This window comes from Lepeophtheirus salmonis, chromosome 3 (assembly GCF_016086655.4).
Source record: "Lepeophtheirus salmonis chromosome 3, UVic_Lsal_1.4, whole genome shotgun sequence".
NCBI classification, from domain to species: Eukaryota; Metazoa; Arthropoda; class Copepoda; order Siphonostomatoida; family Caligidae; genus Lepeophtheirus; species Lepeophtheirus salmonis.
In genome coordinates, this window is record NC_052133.2 from 31,112,093 (window position 1) to 31,137,721 (window position 25,629).

The following is a 25,629-nucleotide window of genomic DNA, read 5'->3' on the forward strand; positions in this document are numbered from 1 at the left end:
TAAAATAGCATTCATGCATAGAGCAATCCGCATTGTATTTCTTAATATCCTAGGTATAGACATGGGTTTCAAGCAACCTGGAATAATCACGTATACTTTTTATTCCCACATGAGGGAATATGAAAGGAGTGATTGGTTGACAAACAGAGTCAACCTCATTTTTTATTAAATTCCTTCAAGAGGATAAATAGTGGGAAATTATCTAAGTTGCATGCGTGATTATTGCGGCCATGTGTCTAGAATTTCCATGGATAAGCTAAGAGGCCAGTGTTGGAGAAGGACGAATTTCTCTGCAAATTTAACAAAAATAAAAATATTTCAGGTTTTCTTTCATTTTTTGAAAGCCCCTTCAGACTATAATTTATCAACCCCTAAGGGTGCCCCTTTATGGAGCAATTTCTACTCATGTTAGTAGTTTAAGAAATTAAAGCTCAATTCTTGTTTTTATACAAATAAATTTTGATAACTTGGTCTTTCTAGTTATAAATTTCGATTCTTGCGTTTAAAAAAACAAAAAACTACTACATTTTGATATTAAAAATTACAATCTTGATAAGAGTGCCGACCAAATTATGGGGCTTAAATTGTTATTTAATGGCTAAAGTATCCCAGATATAAGAAATGAAGATTTTTTTTTCTTGTAAATATGATTTGAATATGGCTATACATCGATGTTAAAGAGAATTTGACCCTCTATATTGTTAGGTTTGGATTCTTCCTTGTTGGTGCTGACCATATGTACTTTATGGTATCAAAATAACAGGGACATTACATATTAAAGAGTTTATATAATATCAATAATATACGCTGTCATAATTATATATTGTATACACATCAATAGAAGTGATTTTTGTTTTTTGAGCACTCATTCAATTCTAATTCAGTTATAGTGCCAAGATACAAAAAAAATGAATTTTTCAATTTGCATTATTGAATATTGACAGAGATCACGCTTGAATTATTTAAAAAAAAAATTAACAGAAGGAATAATCACTAATTAATTATATTGAGTAAGATCTTCTCATTCGGACACAAACTTCTGAGGAAATTCAATAAAAATACGGAGGTCCATCACTACTCAAAGGATCAATCGCCAATAAAAAGGAAATAAGGAGTCATGAAGTTATATTGAGTACTTCTTTATTATGTAATTATTTAGGCTATGGTTAAAAATGTGAGAAATGTTTACTCATGCAGGGTTTTGAACACGTGTGTAGATACTCAGATTCATATCTAAACAAAGGATGAAAATAATTTATAAATGATGTGTAATCGGAAAGGATTATTTAATTTGAATAATTACTGACAAGTGAACAAAAAAAACCCGAAAAGAATCTCGTTAAATCTTATGTTTTAATACAATGGAGTATTAATTTATCTGATAGTATTTGATTTTCCCCCCCCCGAGTGTTTATGCTCTAACAAGTTCTCAGTAAACTTAATATTTATCTCAATGAGATTAGTTGCATTATAAGCCTGAGTTGTAGTTGTTACATAGAACCTTATTCAATTATCCTCTTATACGTATGTATTTGCTTAATTTGGGCCCTTCTTAATTCTTTTGAAGATTTCTTTTAAAAGTTGAAGTAGATTGTGATGATGTTCTTATACCTACCTTCCTTCCTGTCCGCCTTTCTAGTCGGCATGCTTAGTTACTTATAATTGACTTAAATGTAAAAAGTAAAAAAAAACAAAAAAAAAACTTCTTGTCAAAACTCAAATATAACGTCTCACACTTTTTATAATATACTGTTCTCCTCAAATCTATAAATGTAGTCTTATGATGTAATATTATATGTTATATGTATTTAACCTCAAATAAATAAAAAATGATGTATTTTTTTTTTTTTTTTTTTTTTAATGATTAGCTTTTTTTTCTCCTGAAATAAGAGAGTCAAACCCTATATTAGGTAACTTCTTCTTTTATTTGAATATTCATCACTTTTTTTCTTTATTATTATTTTATTGAAAGAAATACTACACCTATACACAGTTAATACAACTGTAAAATCTTGTAGTAGCTAACTGGCGAATGAAATAATTATGACATATGTGGAGAAATATAAATGAATACCAATTGTAACATAAATTTCTATTACGAAAAATTATGTGGTGAAATATTGGTGTTAGCGTATTTCATTAAGAGATAATTATGTTTTACTACTGTATGAGAATAATATTATGTATTTTATTTCAAGAATGTAAAATGCATAAATTTATATACTGTGTCTCACAGATAAATCCGAACGCAACAAGCGTTTGGGCAAATGAGTCATAAAGATATATTTTGTTTAATATCAATTAATTCAATAGGAAGGTCAATCGTCAGCCAATATGTTCTCCATGTGCAGTGACTGTAGGGACGCTGGGGTTGGCGATGGAATACCCCCTTCAATCACCCAAGAATTTTGGTACCTCTTTTCGAAGTCATGTGCTCTTGGTGTACACATCCAGCTTGATAATGGCTGCCCCAGAGTGTAAAACTGGACTAAGTTCCAAGATGGCGCCTCTAAGACTCTCTTCCTGGTTTTCATGATTAATTTAGTCAACAATTGTCTACATCTAAACCATCTTGAACAAGCATCAAGAAAAAGAGAAAGTCCCAATAATCTTTTTTAATTCATATATATATATAAATTATATACAGGCCAATATTTCCGGCATATTTGACTCAATTATAAGCTTTGTAAATTTATGGGATGGGTTTAGATTACCAAGAGTTTTAGAACCTTTATTTGATTTAAGAGACTTAAATTGTCCCCGATATGACACCTTTCAAATAAAGTCCCATCAATTTCTTATTCTTTTATTGTGACTTTAAGTGCAATTTGCGGTACATCCAAGAGTTAATAAGAATAATTTTTTGGATATAAATTGAGGATAATTCGTTGAAGAATCCACATTCAATTTTAAGAAAAATCATACTAGCTTGTCTTTGTGTTGACTGGCCACACTTTTAAAAGAAGATGATGATTAATAGCGGAATATTTGGTTTGATTGTCAAGCTGATTAAATAGAAAACAAAAAAATTATATCCAAAAAAATCTTTTGATATAAGTTTAACCCGGGCTTACTTAAATATGTTGTGTATCAAAAATGAGATGAATAATTTTGAAAGCAGATTTACGGTCTAAGCAATAATTGATTATTTCTTGGATCAGTGGTTTCCAACCCGTGCTCCTCGCAGCCCTTGTGCCCTGTGGTGCATCGTCGAGGGCTTCGTCAGAAATTACATCTATAATATATAATATATTATTGATGTCATTTTTTAAATACTGGAGTGATGGAAATGTCGGGAACCACTGCCTTAAATGGTCAATATATTAATGGCATAAACCTTAGACTATTTTGATGACAATTAGTAATTGATACGAATACGCGGCAATTTATAAAGTTCAAATACTTACAGTTAGATTAATCTTAAACACTTTATAAATGTTTGATTTTAATAGATTAAAATAAAATGATTGCATCAATGAATAGCTGGCAATTAAAATGATTAATGTTGTAATTAAATAAAAACATTATGAAACGTACAAATTGTAAGTTATACACTATGCTTATACAACTTGTATAAGCATATACTTAAATGACTTGTAAAAAATTTGAATTATATTATTTCTGTATGACATAAATTAGATAATGAATTTGATTAGTGTGTTCGATTAAGCAACTTCGAAATGTGATGATTGGTTGTAGGGATTGTAGCTTGCTTGTTCAAGTTGCAACATATCCACAACACAGTATACATGATTTTTTCACTTTATGCTTAATCGAATATGTCCATTTATTTTTCCAGAAGTGCAACTGTAATTAATCTTAATAGCGTTTATACATGTTGTACCTTTTATTAAAAATGAATTTAGGTAGATACTGTTTTTTAATAACGCGATTTATTATAACATGACTTTTATTTTCTTGAAATAATAAAAATAAGAAACACACACACAAACTGTGTTAAGAGGAAACAAATTATATATTTTTTCAAATAATAATAACTTAGGTTACCATATGTTATGATTTTTCACTTATATATTTTACCTAGTTTTACTTTTCCCATGGTTTTACTGCTCTACTGATATGTATATATCATCTATTATTTATAAGTGTGAGTTCGAGACCGGTTTTTTATTTGTTAGTTCGGACTTGAGTGATTCTTTTTATGTAGACCGATCTGAACTGAAATTTCGGCATTTTGTCTATAGACCAAATGACATTTATTAAAACGGTGGATTGGATCAAAACTTTTTTCTTTTTTTTGTAGACATAATTTTACTATTAGTTCGTCCCCCAGTTTGGTCTTTAGTGCATTTCCTGGACCGTTTGAGTCTGATTTTATCCCTATTCCTGATTTACGAGTTATACGCAATATATGAAATACTTTAAACTTCATATTAGACGATATTGTAGGTTGATGTTCACAGTGTTTGTTAAGACACATGAAGGTAGAATAAGTGGATACTCTGGAGGGGGAAGGGGGAATTGAGGTCTCGTATAAAACCGCCATCGATGTAAAAAAAGAAGATGTTATTATATTTTCTAAAAATAAAAAAAGGCTGTAATAATTTTTTTTCTACAAAAACACGTCAATTACAAATAATGAAGCTTTTTTTATTATTATTGAGAATAAATAAAAGAGTCATTTAATTAATTGGCTTTTATTTAAAAGGCCATTATACTTCTGAGCAAAGAATCTAATACTAAACTTTATTTTGATTATGAAATTGTGTAATCGAGGTAAAAAGGTTACCCTCTGGTCTATACCAAATTTTAAATGAGACTTCTTTAAGGTAGCAAATGACTTATAAGGGCCTCAGGCCGAAATTCGGACACTAGTTTTTTCTTCCTTTCTACATGCATATAATGAAATGTATCTTACATAGAGCAGTGATTCACTCTTTTTAAAGCCTTATAACTTAACTACATAATACAATAATTTTCTCTTGGTTTCCTCTCGATTTAATTGGATAAAATGTATTTATTCATTTGTAAAGATATGGTCAAGTAAACATAAATACACACACACATATATATTGTACTAACAGTTATATTGTTTCATTAATTGACTATGTGTGTATGTACTGTCGGGAGTAAATCATGTAGTTACGTTGTTTACACATATGGCCATTATAATAGTATATGGTAGAGAAGTGGTTCTCAAATGGAGGTACGCGAGATTTATATATATATATATATAATTAACAAATAGCAATATCAACTCAAAAGTATTCTGGCCACAGATCTAGGATCTTACTCTCTTGCCATATATTGTGGGGGAAAAAGTTAAGAAAAAAGAAAAGAAATAAAGAGTAGAGTTTAATTTAATATTCCTTTTTTTTAAAAAAATAAGAATGCTCTGCGCTGGTTAGGGAGTATTTGCCTGAAAATATTTTATAAGTGATACATCACTGAAAAAAGGTTGATAATCCCTGGTGCAGAGAATAGAGAGTCGCATCACTGAAGTTGACGGATATAATACAATGAGAGCAGTGATTCTCAACTTTTTCATAACAACAGAGGCTCGAGATTTTTTTCTTCTTTTTTTTGAAACTTTTTGATTGGGAATTTAAAATGACTTTTTTTTTTCTTTTTACAGAAAAGACAATTTTTTGATAACCTCAAACGAATCAATGATCACTGTCATAGAGGAAGACAAATATACAAATACAAGGACGTCCACGGAATTATATATATATTTTTTTTTTTTTTTTGGGGGGGGTGCTTAGTTTTGGAATCTTTCTGGGGAAAAAAAAAAAAAAAAAGATTTTTAAAAATTTGAAAAATTAAATTTTTTGGAAAAAAATTTCAAAATCCATCTAAAAAATTAAATTTTTTACAAAATTCCATACCTATTCTCAAAAAATTAAAATAAATTTTAAATATTACATTTTTGGAAAAAGAAACTTTAAATATTACATTTTTTGGAAAAAGAAAATTTAAATATTAAATTTTCTCGTGAGGATAAAAAAAAACCTTTTTTTTTTTTTTTGGGGGTATAGCCCCTCCAGTCGTCTCTATGCGGACGCCCCTGAGAGATGACGAGGGAATTACAGATGCTAACATTAATATGCTCACGGAATAGTATTTTTCCAAAACAGCCATACAATTTAATAGGATGTTTTTTTACTCCGGATTGTATTATAATAATTAAAAGTAGACCAAACACAGAAACAGAATTTATTAAACTTATCAAAATCCGACTATTTATTCTCTGTCCCTTTGTCTAACTAAGCTATGTGGTCAACTAAGAATCCTTCTCACCTCTTAATATTTTATTTCACTATGTATATGTAATAGCAAAGTATTTATTTTATATTCTCTATCTATATATTAGGGCGTCTCTTTCGGGATCCCGGGATTTCTTGCGGGCTGTACCTACGGGACTAGCCTGAAATGTATTATTTCTTCTAAATATAAAATGAAATACTTGAATTTCACAGTATTTATTAACGGTATCCCGAAATTTAAAAAAATACATATTTTACGGGATCCCACTCAATGACTATTTCCCGAGAAATGGGATTCACTATATTGTACTCACGTAGTATTATCATTATACTAAAGAGCATAGAGTGTCACATTACTGGATTTTTAAGTACATGTATTCCATTGTAACTCTCTAACTTTATATATATATATAATTATTATTATTTAGAAAAGAGAAACTACGTGATGCATTTGATGTAATTTTTATTTTCACGTTACAAATTTTATAGCAAAAATAGAAATAAAAATGTTAATGTTATTGTTTCAATACATTTTGATACTTTATTTAATAATTCCAGCTTAGAATTTTACTCTAAAACTAACTATTATTTAATATTATTACAGAACATATATCGTAATCAGACAACAGCAACAATTGCAGCTGCTGTTGCAGCAGCTAATGGGAACAATAATAATGGAGGAAATGGTAATAACGCTGCTCTCAGTCAACAAGCTCTGGCTTTACTCCCTCATCAACAGCAATTCCTCACTGCTCAACAAATTGCCAGTAAGTATTCTTAGCTGTCACAATATTGTCAACTAATAAATGGTTCTTAGCCGTACCTGTTTTATCGTGAGCAACTTTACGCGTAGCCCTTATCTCAAAAATTGGCTTAATATTTTCTGTTTTTTATTTTTTCCTATAACATTTTCGCCTCTTGTAGATTTTTCCGCATTACACACTCCCTGCCTTTTTATGTTCATACAGTACGTATTAATTCGAACTTTATCTTAAGCCTTTACTGTTGAAACAATCTTTTAGTTCCATCGATGGAGTTTCATAGATTTATATAAGTCTCAACTAAGATTCTGACTATTAATTAGGTGACTCTAGTCACTACTTCAATATTTTCTATTCTTCTTGTGATCTATAGCTAGCTAAGAAACAACAGTAACGAATAAAGGTAGAGTTAAAACTTATAACATAAAAAGGCAGAAAATATGTCATGCGGCAAAATCTCGAAGAAGTGAGATTACTAGAGCCGAAAATGTATGGAGCAAAATTACCAGTCACGAATATTTTCCACCAAAAAAACCATTTTTTATATATGTACATAAAATGTCCGATTTTATGGGAAATATATATCGCATGTTAAAAATCTACTATAAATGAAGGTAAAAATAGTAAATCATCCACCATACGTCTTAATAATAAAAAAAATGTTAAGGTGGCATTTTTTTTCTTCGTAGTTTTGTAAGAATTTAATATTACATATTGTTAAAAAGTAATCATTTTATTTTTTATTCGTTGAAAGATTATCATTTTATTTTTTATTCGTTGAAAGATTATCATTTTATTTTTATTCGCTGAAAGATAATCATTTACTTTATTAAATATACTTTTCCAAGGGGCTGTATATAGTAGGATCACATAGGACTCAAAGACAGAGGGTACGAGGGGCAATTACACCCCCAAGGTAGGGAGTGGGGGAAATATTTGACCTTTTAAAAAAGAAAAGCATCAAGCAATAACTTTTCTAAAAGAAGGTTTTTTAAAACCTCCTCTCCTACGCCGGTGCTATAATCCTGTGGTTCTCAATTGGGAGAACTTGAGATTTTGAAAAAATATTTTACAAATGATCACTGAAAAAAAGTAGAGAATCTCTGCTCTAATGCATTCTAATTTACACAGCTTTTTATTGTATTGCAGATCCAAAAATATTATTGAAATTAACGGTGTTTTTTTTTCTTCCCTTTTCACTCAATAGGTTTGCAAGCTTTTGGACCCGCTGCTGCAGCAGCTGCTGCGGCGGCAGCCGGTGGTGGGTCACCTTATTTAATTAACGCTCAAGATCAATACCTTGCTGCTGGAGCCCTTGTCCCTGGTGAGTGTTTTTACAAAATTGATTTTGGATAAAATAATAAATTACATCTTTAATTGTTTAATGTTTGCATCATAACGACTAACATGATATTTAATTGTATGTCTATTTAGGTAATGAGCATTGAAGGGGCTTCCATGTACATTATGCTTCATTTAATTTCATATCTTGTAATCATTATCCTACTTAATGCACTATCTTATGTTATTATGTAGTTCTCCTTCTTATATTTGGAGTTCAACATACATACTTTATATATTAGATCTTGGGTATATAGCAGAACCCAAATCTTGGTTCCGATTTTATATAATATAGAATAACCGTATAAAGACACAAAATGTGGCTCACAACAACGGGTTGACATGAAATACCCGATATATTGTTATCTAGACCTGAAAAATGTTAAGATCCTTATTACACAATAACCATATCGAGTCCTATTCTTTTATTTTGAAGTTTCCATGACGAGTTGCGAGTGATAAAATACGACCCTTAAGTATAGTCCTAGTTCATTAGTTGATATTTAACTCGAGTTAAGTTTATGAGGCAAACTAATAATAATAACAATATATTTTTTTTTTTTGCACCGAGAACCGAAAAATTATGCAAATTTCCCGAATAATTTTTATTACAGAACCAAGACTAAAATCTATCACTCATTGAAAGATATTAACGAAAAATATGTAAATGTTTTATCAGCTTCTTATCTAGAATATATATTCTACTTATCTTTAGTTGGTAAAAAAAACCAACATTATTTAGCCGACCCCCTTATTCAGATGTGGTTCGTAATTATTGGTTAATAAACCTCAGACACAATACATTTCTTTCTTTAACTAATACTGGATTCGAGTATTACTCGAATTTGGAATAAAAATCGACTTAACCGAAATTTACAATTTTCTGCTATTACGCGAAACTTGCCCGTTATATATTTAAATCCGAATTTATTCGATTTCGAATTGTAATCAAAACTTGAAACATTCGAGTAATAATGAGTTAAGTTTGTATGATAACTCAAAATCATAGTAAGAAGCTACATTAAAAAAATTATTATTTTTAAAAGAAGAGTTGACGTATTAAAAAGGAGAAACTACATTATGTATTATGTGGAAATTCTCGAACTCGAGCGAACTAAAATTGGTATATTGCCCTAACATGAACACATTTGTCGACTTAGAACTTGGTTTTTTAATTGTTGTATTGATTAATTATAAGCAAAGAAGGGATTTGTGTAAAGAAAAAACTAAGTATAGCAATTATAAAAGGAAAAAGGGTTAATGCTTTTCCTATTTCTTCTATTTTGTTCATTATTTAATAAATTGTGTGTGTGAAACATCTGTCTCTAGAAGAAGAATCCTTGGTGTAAATTGATTTAAAAATACATAATAAAATAAATATATATGAATTTAAATATAATTATGATATTTTCCCACCACTAATACTAGTTGTTGAAAACTCTTACACAAATCCCATTTCAAAGTATACGTACAAATTTGAATTTGGGTCAAACAACTTAATATGTACGTCTGAAAAAAAATAAAAAAATAAAAATACGAACCAACAAAAACACAATTTTTGGGTAAAATATCTATTTTTCGGAACTTTGCGCAATCATATGACCAGCAACTACTTGATTTTGACTAAATCCAGCCTCAATTTGTCACAAAACAACTACAGGTTCTCAAAACCACAGGTATTTGACTAATTGATTCACTTGTAGAGCTTGAAAATGCAGAAAATATATTTTATTTCCATCAGATTAGATATACCTTTACAAAAATGAGTATATCTAAAAAAAAACATTGTATATTTTGTATTTCTGACTTTAACTTTGAAGTCTACATAAAAATTTAATTTAGAAAACATGAATTACTTATAAGAATTCGATACTTGATATTTCCCAATTTTGGCAGTGAAACCGGGGTCAAATCTCAAACTATGTCATCTAAATAATGTGTATTTTCTTCTCTAAGAACTACCGAATGTCGAACCTAGGCACATTGACTTCAAGAGATTAATTTCTCCCCATCGTATTGACTCGATTCCAACATTACTCTTAACTTATAAGATGTTTGACTTTTTCATCTTAAAAACATTCGAATCATTGCGGCTAAATTTGATCTTGTTCCTTATATTTTGATTTTTTCAAATTTTTCTCAATCCGTTCAATGAAAAATTATTGGAGGTCAGCAGACTTCTTTGTAGTCGACTACATATCTTTTTTCTATAATTAAATCAAGGTTTTTAAAGTACCTACATAGTCTTACAATATTTTTCTCTCAAATCTAGATACAGTAGAATCCAATTAGGCATGAACGCTTATCACTTTTATAGTAGACATTTATAATAGTCACGAATTTGATATTTAATTGAGTATATAATTAATTCCACAAGGCAAATTTATTTTATAATGGACATATTTTGTTGATTCCAAAAAAATAGGGCTTAAGCGGGTTCTACTGTATTTGATTTCTGTTTGAAACTCATGTAAATATTTAAAACGAAGATCTTTTTAAGTTTAAATGACGTATTTAAATCATATCCATCTATATACTTTATTCTAGGACAAGGGGGTGCTCTTCCAATTTTGCCAATATCTTATCCATATGGTCTCCCATGGGGTGTTTACCCTGCTGCTGGACTTCTTCAACAGAATGGAGGAGGATCTTCAGCTGGAGGACCTAATGGCGCTACTAATCCTATGAACCAGCAACAACCTCAACAGCAGAACCAACAACAAAGTCAACAGCAATCAGGTATGCGACGCCCCGGAACACCGGGTACTCCTGTTCCAAATGATCTTACCAACGGTTCTGGCGGTGGAGGCTCTAACAATAATGGGCAAAATCAACAAGCTGCTGTAGCTGCAGCAGCTGCCGCGGCACAGTATCAACAGATGGTTCCAGCCTTTTATGATCAAACAGGAAATTTGGTTCGTCTTGGCTCTGTTCCACCATTAAGACTCGTCCCTCCTGGTCAGCTGTTAATTAATAATGGTGCGGCTGCTGCAGCGGCGGCGGCGGCAGCTGGATTAAGTAATACTCCTGCTGGTATGCAGCAAAGAAATACCTTAGGATTTGGGGGAAATAACAACAATCTTGGTTCCCTTGGCTCTCCGTCTCTATCTGCCTCCCTTTCAGGTACTAATAGCTAAAAAGTCTTTTATTTAAAAATAAATACACATTTTCACTTAAATGTTAAATATTGCTCCGAATTAGGTACTAAATTTGCATTTTTTTTCTTCCTAAAATCTCTAGATTTGTATCTTAGTAAAATTTAACAATAAGTTAGGCTTTTATAATCAATAGAAAAAAGTTAATCCATGAAAACCTTGATTTTTATTGCTATATAATTTCTTTATATTATTAACTTTTTCAGTAAAATAACTTTTTATAAATATTGATTATTGCTCTATAGGGTTCTCTAGTGGCCGTCGAGATAGTGCAGATCGTAATACTGCAAACTCAGGATTTTCACCGTCCCTTAATGATCAATTTGGAAAATCCACCAAAACGACTGGATGGCCAAACAATTACGGTCCTATTGGTGTATCAGGTAATGATGTATATTAATAAAAATATGTAATATATTCAACAACATACTTTTTTTCTTTTTTATTTCACTTAAGCTGCGGCAGCAGCTGGTTTAAATATGAGCTCTGGTTCACTTACACCTCCACCTGGTGGCTTAAGGAATGGCCTTGGTATTTTCAACGCTGGTGGTGATCGAATTTTTAATTCGGATCCGAATGGTGGAGGAGGACTCATGCGCAATGGTGTACTCAATAATGGAGGGGTTTTTGGTACCGTCGCCACCAATAATCTCTTCAACAATAATAACAATAATATTAAAACGCGACACAATAGCAACAGTATTGATAAACCGTCCCCAACTAGGAGTAGACTACTGGAAGATTTTAGGTAATTTAAATAAGGTAGGCCATAATAATAAAATACTAACGTATTTTTTCTTTCATTCCCCCAGGAACAACCGATTTCCTAATATTACGCTAAGAGACTTATCTGAACATGTTGTTGAATTTTCTCAGGATCAACATGGATCTCGTTTCATACAACAGAAATTGGAAAAAGCTCCAACACCTGACAAACAGATAGTCTTTCAAGAAATTTTATTAGCTGCTTATGCTTTAATGACTGATGTGTTTGGAAACTACGTCATTCAAAAGTTTTTTGATTTTGGAACTATTGATCAAAAGGATGCTCTCGTTCAGAAAGTAATTACTTGAAATAGTTAATAGTAGTTTTGTCCAGATACCAATATGTTTAAACCGGTTCTGCACCTAAACTAGTATCAATATCTTGAAATTTTTTTTGACTCAAAATATATAAATGTCGTTAAGGCAATTCTCATGCATTTTCAGCGGCTTAAATTTTTCATCTATGATGAAATATATTCATGTTTTTTAAACGTTTCATCTAAATAAAATAAATCTTCTCTTTTTTGGACGAAATAAAACGATACGTGACGAAATATGATGAAACAAAAATAAATTTACACTAGTCCATATGATTTTTGGTTTAGAAAGGCCCCTAGAATTTTCTAAACTTCCATAAAAAACTGTTTGCAAACTTATTTTTTTTTTAAATATGAATAAAAATCTATAGGTACCCCGTCAATACAAAAGCAAGCTGGGATTATTTTTCTTAAAACTAAGCTAGTATCACATTTGTATTCTGAATCTAATGATCTTACATTTATATTCTGAATCTAATGATCTTACATTTATATTCTGAATCTAATGATCTTACGTTTATATTCTGAATCTAATGATCTTACATTTATATTACTAAATTATTTTGATTAACCATTCGAAGGAGCTGGAATTACTACTTAAAGGTCGACATAGTTATCGAATAGTCGTATAAAAAAGGTAAATTCAATTTGGGAAGCCATTTTGGATCTAAAAAACGACTTATACTAACTGAAACCTCCAGACTATAGCTAATATTCCTAAGTATCTCAACTCATTCCACAAATTACAATATGAAATCCTTACGGAAATTTCTCATTTCCCTAATTTTTCTTCAAGCCAGCTTTTGTGTTGACACACCATATATGAATGGCCTTGCTTCATCCGCCTATATTTTTATGAGGTAATGGTGATACAAGTACCGGTTTTAATACGAATTTAGTCTAGACTCATTTTAAATGTGTCAGTATCCCGGTATCAAGTTAGTACCGGTATATCGAACTATATAAGGAAATATAACTGGATAAGTGTTGAAAAATACTCTATAATTCAGCATGACTAACTCTTGCAAACGTTTCGATAATCTATTTATTTTTTTCCCCTTAGAACTACGTGTCATGTAATAAGAACATGTAGAAGTTATATAAAAATTTTAATTAACCTATTTCACGGATGATTGATTATTATAAAAAGTATTTGAAGTGACTTTTTCGTCAATTCAAGAAATAAAATTGAAGTCTGCATTATTATTTTCATATTCAGAACGTTTTTCATTCAATGGATATTTCAATATCCTAACCTAATTTTATTAATTTGTTTATTTTACTTTAGCTTCGATCTCATGTTCAACCATTAGCTCTGCAAATGTATGGATGTCGAGTAATTCAAAAGGCTCTAGAGAGCATTACTTTAGAGCAACAGAAACTAATCATTGCAGAATTGGAAGGAAATGTATTAAAATGTGTTAAAGACCAAAATGGAAATCACGTGGTTCAAAAATGTATCGAATCCGTTGATCCAACTTGTCTTCAATTTATAATTGATTCGTTTAAAGGCCAAGTAATTATATTTTACAATTTATTCAATAACATAAAAATATAAACATGTATTGAATGCATTTTATTTTTTCCCAAACCACAAAGGTTTTTTCACTTTCAACTCATCCATATGGCTGTCGTGTGATTCAAAGGATCTTGGAGCATTGTAAACCAGAGCAAACTACACCTATTCTGGAAGAGCTTCATCAAAACATGTCCGATCTTCTCCAAGATCAGTATGGAAATTACGTCGTTCAACATGTACTGGAGCATGGAAACGTGGATGATAAATCTAAAATTGTTTCCGCTGTTCGAGGACATGTATTGGCCTTATCTCAGCATAAATTTGCTTCCAACGTTGTCGAGAAATGTGTACAAAATGCTTCTCGCCCTGAGCGTGCTGTTTTGATTGACGAAGTTTGCTCTTTGGAAGGGTATGTTGTGTTATATTAACTTTGTAGGGATTATTAACTTTTTCTTTACATGCATTATTCAGAGCGCAATGTCCACTTCACTTGATGATGAAGGATCCATATGCCAATTATGTTGTTCAAAAGATGATTGACGTTGCTGAACCCAGCCAAAGAAAAATATTAATGCATAAGATAAAGCCTCATGTTTCGACTTTGAGAAAGTATACTTATGGAAAGCACATATTAGCCAAGTTAGAAAAATACTTCTTGAAAAATAATACTGATTTAGGTCCCATTGGTCCACCAGGTAAATATTTTTATATAATTGTACTGAAAAGGAGCAGTGAACAAATATGAATTTATATGCAGAAAGTGTAAATTCTAATGCATTAATTGCGTGCGTGTAAAAAACATATGGACCAAGTTTCAAGTCAATCTAACCTGTTGCATAGTTATATTTGATACATGATTTTTGAAATCCTCGATTTGAGCAATTTGATAATATTTCGCTCAAAAAATGCTTAGATGCAATTGCAAATATACAATCAATTGATTATTAAACTTTTTTTTTTTTTTTTGTTATTTTTGAGGAATATATATAAACATCAATAAGTTACTTTGAATGAAAAAAAAATTTAGATTTTGACCTATTTTCAAAAAATGTTTTTTTTTTTTTTTTAAACCCACACATTTTTGCTCATAGAAATAGACAAGGATTCTAATTTTATGAAACCATTTAAAAATTCTGTCCATTTCATGGGGTGAACTAGAAAATATAACTTAAGTTAAGCTTAAACAATAAAGTGCCGATGAACGGTTGATTTTAATAAACTAAAATTTGGTCCATGTGCCAAATTTTGAAATTAAAGGAGCATGTAAGTTTTTCTTCTTGTTGTAGGCTTCATCATCGTCAAGTTCTGGGGATAGTGGAGTGACATTTTGTCTTTTTATTATGTAGTACCAATACATACCAATTCAATTAAAAATAAAGTAGACTTAATTTCGATCATCAACTTCAAGTTTGACATGAGATGTAAAAGTAAAGTTGTTTATAGAGTGCAATCTAGATCAAAAATGTCACTGCTCCCTAAATAATATAATATACACATTACTTAATCAAGCTTTTGTTTAGATTTATTTGTAATTGCAGGTTCCATATAAATAACAGAAAATTGGCCTACCATATTTCGTTCTGAATACCTCTAAAATATACAATCTCAGTTTTATTATCCATAATTTTTAATGGAAAATATATATCCAAGATTAATAATCATACAATTATGTAGCTATTTTCTTATGGATGATGAAATTCCTCCGCTCCTACACTTTCCAATGCTGATCAAGAACAAAAAGAAGAATTAAAGAAAATACCAAAGTGCTACTTTATTTACTATTACGATTATTTGAATAATAATAGGTACAAACAAAAGTTTATGTGAAGACTTAATGATGACACTTCTTTTCAATTATTATTATTATTCAGAAAAATATTGTATTGTTGTCATTAAGACTTATAGTTAATTCATTAACTTCTTACACTTTATTATGTAAAAGAAAGAAATCTCCAATAAATAATATTTTGGGGTCATTCATAAACCACTTGGTTATTTTTCCACATAATTCTAACCCCCATTTGGACTTCAATGCGGGGCTCTTATGATTATTTTTTTATTAAAAACAAATTTCAAAAAAAAGAAAAAGGTAAACAACGTTATTCAAGTCTACAGGGTTTTAAGTAACCCCCTACTCCTCTCCAAGTGACCACGTGATTTGTAAATGACCCCTTTGCTCTCTTTAAAATGTATAGAAGTATTTATATACTCCTGTGTATAATGTGTATATTTGCTAGACTTAAAAAAAATGATAATGAAAGAAGCAATTTTTTTTTTTTTTTTTTTTTTGAGGAATAGTATAGTTAAATAATTACTGTTACACGATTTATGGTTATTCACATATAATTTGCACATAAGAGTGTGCTTATTATTGCTATTATGTATATTATTAATTGTAATTATTATATTTTTTCAATATTTTGTTTCACTCAATATCAATTTTATTTTCTTCGTCTGAATTTGAATTTACATAATTAATAATAGATGGAAATGAAAGATGATAATAAAGTTAATCCTCAAAGTACACTTAAAATTTGACAAAATTTAATATTTTTTTTTTTTTGTATATTTTTGTACTCTAAATATATTTTTTTTTTGGACATTACCATGTAAAAAAAAACACAACTTTTTCTTGTAGTTAACTTTAATTTTTTTGGCATTACTGTAAAAATGATTTTGAATATCCCCCAACTTTTTTTTTTTTTTTTTTTTTTTTTTTTGTAAAAAGACAGACTTCCTTATATCATACATTCAGTCTTTAAATAAATTATTTAAATTCAACAACTTTTCAAAAGATATCTGTCCATTTTTCTGTATTGCCTTAAATCATGATTTTTTGCTGCTGTACATTTCTATTATTTTCTTATCTCTTTATCCTATTAACTTTGCTTGTTAGAAAAGAGAGTGAGAGATATATAATTATGTACCTAGAAGTGACGGTTTCGTTTTCCTCCTCATCAAATAACACACAAATATTTTCAAAGTTAAAAAATAAATACATTTCTTCCAATTTTTTTGTACTACAAGATTTAATTTTTTTTAAAGACATAAAACGAAAAAAATACAAATTATTACATACTACATTAGAAAGTAAGGCCTTTTATATTACTATTATTATATATCATTACAAAAATATCTTAAAATAATTTATTTTCATACAAAATAATATAAGTAAACTCACTTCGGGAGTACGTAAAAAAATATATCCCCTCATCATCATCATACCCACGACATCCCTCTCAATATTATGCCACTTATAATAGAATGAAATATTTTTTCATGTGTAAGACTCGTATTTCTTATACTACAATAATTATATAATTTTGCTATATCAAATTGTTCCAAGTACTATTATTATTTTTAGAGTGAAGATGGGTACACCATGTTTGTTTTTTATTTTTTTGTAAAAGTGAGTGAACATGATGTTTGTTGTATATCAATTAATAAAACAAAGAGGGAATAAAAATATTTAATAAAATGCTTTTGTTTCTGGAGAATATACTTACGAAATTCTCCTACGATGAGATCCCGGGAATAGGTAATAAATAATAAGTGGGGAAAAGTAACACTAAGGGAGGGATGCCCCTTGAAATATTTGATTATTTAGGTATGACTTGAAAAAACTATAATGCAAACTTTTTGAAAAAATAAAATATATATTTGTTCAGAAAAATGTCCTTAGAAATAGGTAAAAACATCTTTAAACTAAACATTGACAAATTCTAGGAGAAGGCACCTATAAAATTCAACAAAAAAGATATGGCAAATCATTTATCGAAAATACCTCATTATTTTTGGAAATTTTTGAAAATCCCCACTAATATTTGCAAAAAAGTCACAGTTTAAATGAAATGTCAGTGGGGAAAAATTTGAAAATTATATTTAAAACCCCCAAAGAAGAATTTTCATCAAGTTATTAGAAAATAAAATGAAAAATAATTGAAAGAATCCTACTTTATATCCACTGAAATTTTTAAAAAAACTTTACCTTAAATAAATCTTCCAACTTTTGATTGAATTAATTAACTGCGAAATAAACCATGAAATCAACGTTTTTTAGGGCGACATGGGGGGGGAGTCTGACCCCACTTTTCCGACGGAATTTTTTTGTCAGTATTGGTTTTTTATGATTCCCTGACATAGTACTAAATATTGGTGCAAGTTTTGTCCATCTACCTTATGTTTAAAAAAAATCCAGAGACTTTTTTTTAGGGGGGTCTGGAGGCCAAACCCGGAAGGGGTGGTCAGGCTAAAAAAACTATGATTTAGGTGACATAAGTAATGTCTGGGGTCAAACCTTCAGTACCTTATGGGGTGAAATCTTCCGTGTCAGGCTCCCAGACTATGAGTCCCTTCAAAAATAATTAATCAGAGTCAACTCGTACAAGATAGCCGGAAGGCATGGACGGAGGCATGATTACTTTGAGTAGTCTGGGAATCTTTAAATAACTTGAACTCGGTAATGATGGACTCGACTACAGCACAGGATATTACATTCCAATCTGTTAAAAGTACTTCAAAGTAATGGTGGTGCTCTTTTTAAATTTATTTCCCAGTTTATCATTTTTAAAAGATACAAAAAATTTTATGACATTCAAAAGTGTATCCCCTATTTTGGAAACAAAGGCCTAAAAACAATGACCAGATTTACAGTCATTATAAAATGTTTCACATTACAGAGAATAGATCATTACAACTTCCTCTAAACATATATTAAAAACTTTTTGAGGGGATGGAATCGATAGTTTGTTTGGCATATCTGACTAGTCTTGTCCACTCAAGTTGCTAAAGTGATTTGATATGGATTAATTAAGCAGATATTGGCGAGTCATCAAAATTGGGATATACTAATATTAATCTGTTCAAAATGTTTTTGTATATGTTTTCGAACAAATGAACCGTATCAAATAATAATAAAAAATAGAGGAAGGCTTGAAAGGATTTTCGACATATTCTTTAAATGAAGCACCACAGTGCATTAGGAAAAAAATTGACATTAGCAGTGTGACCATCTGAAATTGTTGCTACCACATTAAATCCTATTCGTGTAAGTAGTTCTAAAACTTTGAGATACCATTCTTTCATTGTTCTAGACGATATATTCATCATCGGTATATTGGCAACTAGATCATAATATTGACTAGCAATCGAATTTTTTTTCCATAAAACAAAGGAGAGTTTTACTTACTCCATCTTCGTTGAATTCATAAATTTTTCCATTCATATATACAATTTTTTGAGCAGAATATACATCGTCTAAAATGATCGACACTACTTTTTCATTATCGTTCAAATCCTTGAATCTTTTCTTAAGTAATTTTTGTTGACAGCAAAACCCTGTAGTAACTTGCATGGAAGAGGATATTTGCATTAAATAGAATTAACTAGGAAGGAATAATGTTTTGCATAATTAAAGGAATATAAGATTAAAGGAAATAAGATTGTTTCTGCCAAAGAAAATAAATTGCAATTGTCTTCTATATTCATCCGTGGATAAAGCGGTTGTCAAGGGACTTTTTATTCAGAGTGTTGGGAAATCCATGCTTTAGGATTGACGTTTCTTTCTTAGTGATTTCATATTCATTCTTTGTTTTCGTCACCTTATCAATTTGATTTCATTGACTTCCATATTGGTAAATTTTATGAAAGACTAAATTAACAAATGTTACAAATGTATGGCTACGCTTTTAATAAAATATGGCATTAATACAATAGACTTAGTTAATATCTAATATATTAGTTGCTAAGAACAGGGTTGTATTTTAAATTATTTTCTTAAGATTCTCACTGTATAATTGGCTGTTTAAATTGCTCCTACGGCAAAGTAATCAGAGCATAATGCAGAATGAAAGGATGGCTTGAAGTCCTTTTGACGGACAGCTTTTATCCATTTATGCGAGTTATTTTGACTACTATTGTCAAAACGTTAGTTAGGGGTGCTCAAAATTCTTGAGCGGGAACGCGCTCGCCATTTTAGACGAGCGATAAAATTGCTCGAATTTTTGCTCATTAATATAATTTTTTATTAATTTTTCCGTTTCTACCTCTTAGGATATAAGATAAAAAAATATGAGAGTTAAATTGTTAAAGAATAATTTTAAAGATTGCAATAAAAGACGCTTGAAGTTATGTCTCAAGATAAGCTAGAATCTTTTATTCTTTGGTGTATCTGTGCCTAGCTGTTGCCTTCTGTTGACGAATTTGCCTTTCATGTAGCTGGCCATACTAAGAATACTCAAACATCAGTTCCCTCAGAGACACCGTCATATCCTTCATGTTACATTGGAAGATAAATCTTTCTTTTTTTATACTAATTTTCCCAAATGAAATCCGATTTTCTTATATTTTTATGTAGTAAGTTTATATAAAATCTCAAAATCTTACGCAAGCATAAGTTCAAAAACTTGAGATACTTGTTTAATCTCAAACTAACTATCAGGCTTTTCTGGATTATATTGTACGAAACCTCCTAACTACTTGTTCCCTAAGACAGTGGGTCCCAAAGTTTTTGTACCCAAAGCACACCAAAAGCCGAATAAATTTTTTTTGACACACTTGTATTAATTAAATGAAATATTTGGATTTTTATCAGTTATTGCAAATAATGTATGGTTGTCACAAATCGTTTGGCACACTTGAACTAGACTCAAGGAACACTGTTTGGGAACTACTACCTATTAGCACTTAATATTTTCTGATTTGCATGTGATAATGTGAATTATATCAATTTAATAATTGTTATTAAAAGTAATTTGAATATCTGGGAGAATTACTGTTAGATCTAATCAAGCACTAATATTACTTTCTAATTTATACACGGATATCCTCAGCTACCGTTGAGAGAGTATTTTCTCTCAGTTATTTAAGGATAGATATCAAATTTTAAAAGATGAACAATTTTGCGGAAAAAATTACTTATGTCAATAAATCAAATATTTATTTAATAGCTAAAACATTGGATTAATAATTTTATGGATTTTTTATTTATTTTAAATATAATTATAGATCTTTATGTTTTATTTATTCTTGTACTTTATTTTTTGGAATAAATAATATATATACATAAATTTCATAGTTGCATTTATTCCAAGTTTTCAAATTTAAATACACCTATAAGAGCGTAAACATGATCGGGCTTGCACCCATCTAAGTTTTACCTGGATCCCTAAGAATCAAATGGAAACTACGTCCAGATGAAGAACCCTTATCCAAATAGGAGCAAAAGTAAGCAGTACAATATTTTACCATTTTATTAAAAGTCTAAAACTATCATTAACAAACAAATATAGAATGTGAACTTCGTTGATTGACTATCTGTAATCCCAGTAAATTCAAATCTGATCATGTATTATAAAGTTGAACAATCAACTTATTCCCTTAAGTTAACGTAGAAAATATCATACCCCTTTCTCAAGCAGCTGCAGACTGAAAGTTTTAAAGTCATATGCCTTAGTATACCAAACTGCCAATAAAAATCTCTTGTCGCCTCTATGTACTTCTTTTTCGATGTTCTGACTGTTACATTTTTTTAATTTCAAGTCCTTATTTATTAAGACTAATTATTTAAAAACTTGTGGATATAATTAAATGTTAGTTTATAGAACTGATACTCTCGATTTAAAGAGCTCATATTATTCAAAGAACCAATTAATCAGACGATTCATCTATACAAATAGATACAAAATTAGATTAATTATTTGATAATAGTTTATGAAACATCTATTAAACTTTTTCCACGATCCTCTTCAGTTATCAAAACATTTAACTTAGAACCATAATGTCTCAAATGAAAGCCACCCCATCATAGAAGCTTTTTTTATTATTTACATGAACGTTTTTAAAACTTATTTAAGAACTTGAGACTACGATGGAATGACATTATAAAATATAAGTAAGTTTATATATAGTAACATTAAAAATCTCATGCCAAATTAATTTCAAAAACTTGAGAGCTCTGTCAATCAAATTGAAATTTATTCGAAGTTATGAAATTTTATTACAGAGTTCACAGATTAAAATTTTCGATTATTTTGATTTACAGTTTACGTTCTAAGATTTATCATTAACCGGGAAACTGCCTTTGTGTTGGATTCCGTTATTAAATAATAAATACTTTGAAATTTACTTACTTATTTTTATTTTTTAAGAAGGAATAATTATTTTAAGACAGTCTTAAGCATTTATTTATCAATTCTTGTTTTTATTTATATCACCAACAGTACGTGGGTTGGTTTTTTTATACAGAGCCTGCAGGTCGCACTTTTTGAATTTTGTAATCCGCAGCCTACTATTTAACGTTTAGTTTAATGAATTATAATGTAATTAAATGAAACTTATATTATGAACTAATTAAATGCTGTTTTTTTGCTAGAAATTTCCTATAACGATAAAACCTCGATAAATCTTGGGATCCCCTATTACCTAACTGCGTATATTGGGAATACCTATTTCACGGAACAACAAATAATTGTCTACCTTATAACTTAAATTAAATACAATTATAATATGAACAATATTAATTAAAAACTATGAACTTTTTTAACCCTTCAATGCATGAATTTTAATTTGAAGGTGAAAATAAATTAATTTTTAAATTTTAATAACTTCATCACTATGTTATGATGACAAATTTATTCCAGAGGACTGATAATAAACAGCCTCTTTCATTATGATAAATTAATACGTAGTTATTATTTTGTGAAGAAAAAACCAAGAGCTTACAAAATAACTTGCCAAAAATTCGGATTGTCCCATATATGGGCCTCCGTACATTGAAGGGTTGAGGACTATTGAAGGAGTGAACCTAAGACTAAGCAAAATGAAAAAAATGAATGCAAATAAATAGGATATTTAAGCTAAAGATTATCCAGAAATATGATTTATGTAACCATTACATTCTATTTACAAAAAAATCCTGTGCTTAAAAATAAAACGCAAGAACTAGCAAAATAAGATGAACCAAGTTGACATTATCCAGCAGTTATTGGAATTAAAATAATGTTTAGCAATACATAATATGTACATTGTATATTTAAGAATTACCCGCGTCTAAATAACATAAAAGTCAACTTCCTTACATTGGAGTGACTATAAATACTTTGAAATCATCTCTTCATGGTATCATTCACATACATATTCGAGATGAAGTTCATTGTAAGACAAATATACTAATTAATTCTCACTTATGTTAGATATGAATCAAAACCACGACTTCTTTCCCTTCGTAGGTTTCCATCCTTGCAATTATTCTGGTTATCTATCAAGTGAAAGGTCACTTTGACGTTGATGAAGATCATGAGATAGAAAAAAGATCTGCAGAGCCTGGATATGGGCATCATAAAGGACATGGAGGTGGTCATGGTGGAGGATATGGACATCATAAAGGGCATGGAGGTGGCCATGGAGGAGGATATGGCCATAAAGGACATGGAGGCGGTCATGGACATCATAAAGGACATGGTGGGGGCTATGGTCACAAAAAACACGGAGGTGGACATGGAGGGGGCCATGGTCATGGCGGAGGATATGGGCATCACTAAATATACCTTGAGCCTGAAATATGTATGCAGTATTAATTCAAACAAAAGCCTGGTTGACACACTTATAGTGTTATTAGTTTTATACTGTCAATGAGTACAAAGCTTTTCCCAAATTAAAAAAATATTTTTCATTTTATATATATATGTACTTATCCTCAAAATTATTCATACCCTCGTTAATTTTTGTGATTTTTAAATTTTGTGATGGAACTAGCGCATTTTTGTCAAGGTTTTTTTATGAATTATATGTGATCAAGAAGTGAATGAATGCCAAATATAACAATTCAAGGAACTTTTGATTTCATTGGTATTTTATTGATGGATAACTAAAAAATACTATGTTGGTAATTATTCATACCCCATCCCCCCATATGTTTTAATAGTCAATAGCCTTTGTTTTTTATGAATGCTCCTAGACAATTTTGTACGATTCCACAAGCTTCCTGCATGCGGCGAGTGTAATGTTGGGCCACTCCTTCTCGGCAATGGCCCCAAGCTGAGTTAGGTTGGTTGGTATCCTAGTCTTAAAGTCTCGCAACAAGTACTCGATAAGATTCAAGTCTAGACTTTTACTCGGCTATTATAGAATGTTTATATTGTTATCCTTGAACCATTTCTTCACTAACATAGCACTGTGTTTTGCATCATTATCGTGCAAGTAAGTCCAGTTGTGGCAAAGCTGGAGTTTCTCAGTAGTCTCCTTTAAGTTTTCATCAAGGAAATTGATATAATCCCCCCTCTTCATGATTCCTTGACGAGTTTCCCTCTGCCACTCGAAGAGAAGCATCCCCATAGCATTATGCTTCCACCAAATGTAGGTATATATAATTTTGTTTTGTTATGCTTGAATAAAAAATCAACTTACTAAATCATTCCAACTTTTAATTTATTCTTCATTGAAGCTCTCTCAAACTTACTGATTTCCCTTCTTCTAATAATAACATTAAGAAAAAGTGTCAAAATAAAAAATAACAAAGTAAGAGGCACAAAGTTAAACTACAAGAAAATAAAACAGTAAACAATTTTACTAGACAGAATGCTGAAACTGACTAAAATGTATGTATATACAAAAAACTTAATTAGGTTTTAGCCTGTGGTTTTGAACCAAATATAAATGTAGAAAAAAATAGACTTCTCATAAATACACAGTACATGGATAATTGTTAATTAATTAAAAATATTTGTGTACATAAGACCTAAAATAAAAAATCTTTGATGCGGTATATTTCTTAGTCTAAAGTTAATGTATCTACGTATTTTTTCGGTGGTTTAACCTTTATTCAAGATGTGGTTTATGTTTACAATAAGATTGCATATAAGATTAATTAAATTAAAAAAAAAGAGGCATACCTACTTTCTTGATGATGTACGGATTGGTGTAATTTTTTTATTTTATTTATATACAAATATATTAAATATTGAGGATCATGAGATGGAGACTGGTCTTTCTGGGCTCACTACAAACTCTGCAATATATAATCAGACCTAAATGTTTCAAAAGAGGGTAAGATCGGTAGTAGGACTTTTCTTTATATGGCTTGACTAACATGAAATTGTTGATTTTTTTACTTTTTTCGTCTTGTTAATTTTCTGAACGTTGAATGAATTTAAATTAGCTCTTGTTAAGATATAAACAATGCCCATCAGTTGTTGAATAATAATTCAATAGTTGGGAATAATTGGCTAACTACCAACTTATTTTAGTTCTTTTTTTTTAGGACGAAAGGTTCCAAGATACAATAAATTTATGTTAAGATCAGGCATTTAGAATGATGCCACAATTCTGCAGTTTTACTATGAAAGTTAAATTATGTTTATATTTACATTGCCGTTTGAAACGGGGGAGACAATCATCATTTTGGGGGGGTGAAGGCTCTTTAATGACACCTTAAGTTACGGAACTGTGCCAATGGATGTTCAGTTTAAATATTGAAAATGCTTACTCTGTTTTAGAAAATGATTAAGTAACAATAGATAAATCTATCGATAGAAATCTATAAACTCA

General features: G+C 30.0%; 2 protein-coding genes across 5 annotated transcripts in view; both read left to right on the forward strand.

Annotated features, from left to right (window-relative positions):
- The window catches only part of pum (pumilio), a 48,614-nt gene extending 31,051 nt beyond the window's left edge, over positions 1–17,563 (forward strand). Inside the window, exons 7-16 of one of the 4 annotated variants that reach the window (XM_040709032.2) lie at positions 6,832–6,994; positions 8,196–8,312; positions 10,877–11,452; positions 11,730–11,867; positions 11,941–12,232; positions 12,297–12,546; positions 13,855–14,082; positions 14,166–14,494; positions 14,557–14,780; positions 15,606–17,563. In XM_040709032.2, the coding sequence (XP_040564966.1) occupies positions 6,832–6,994; positions 8,196–8,312; positions 10,877–11,452; positions 11,730–11,867; positions 11,941–12,232; positions 12,297–12,546; positions 13,855–14,082; positions 14,166–14,494; positions 14,557–14,780; positions 15,606–15,634 (2,346 nt within the window). In that variant the 3' untranslated portion in view covers positions 15,635–17,563. The remainder of the gene's footprint in view (positions 1–6,831; positions 6,995–8,195; positions 8,313–10,876; positions 11,453–11,729; positions 11,868–11,940; positions 12,233–12,296; positions 12,547–13,854; positions 14,083–14,165; positions 14,495–14,556; positions 14,781–15,605) is intronic. The other 3 variants (XM_040709034.2, XM_040709033.2, XM_071887307.1) reach the window with 3 other exon arrangements.
- A 5,660-nt stretch (positions 17,564–23,223) lies between these two features.
- LOC121115475 (uncharacterized) lies at positions 23,224–23,916 on the forward strand. The gene is made up of 2 exons (XM_040709646.2): positions 23,224–23,238; positions 23,313–23,916. The coding sequence occupies exons 1-2, from the start codon at positions 23,227–23,229 to the stop codon at positions 23,622–23,624; spliced, it is 324 nt and encodes a 107-aa protein (XP_040565580.2). The 5' UTR covers positions 23,224–23,226; the 3' UTR covers positions 23,625–23,916.
- Positions 23,917–25,629: the final 1,713 nt, after the last annotated feature.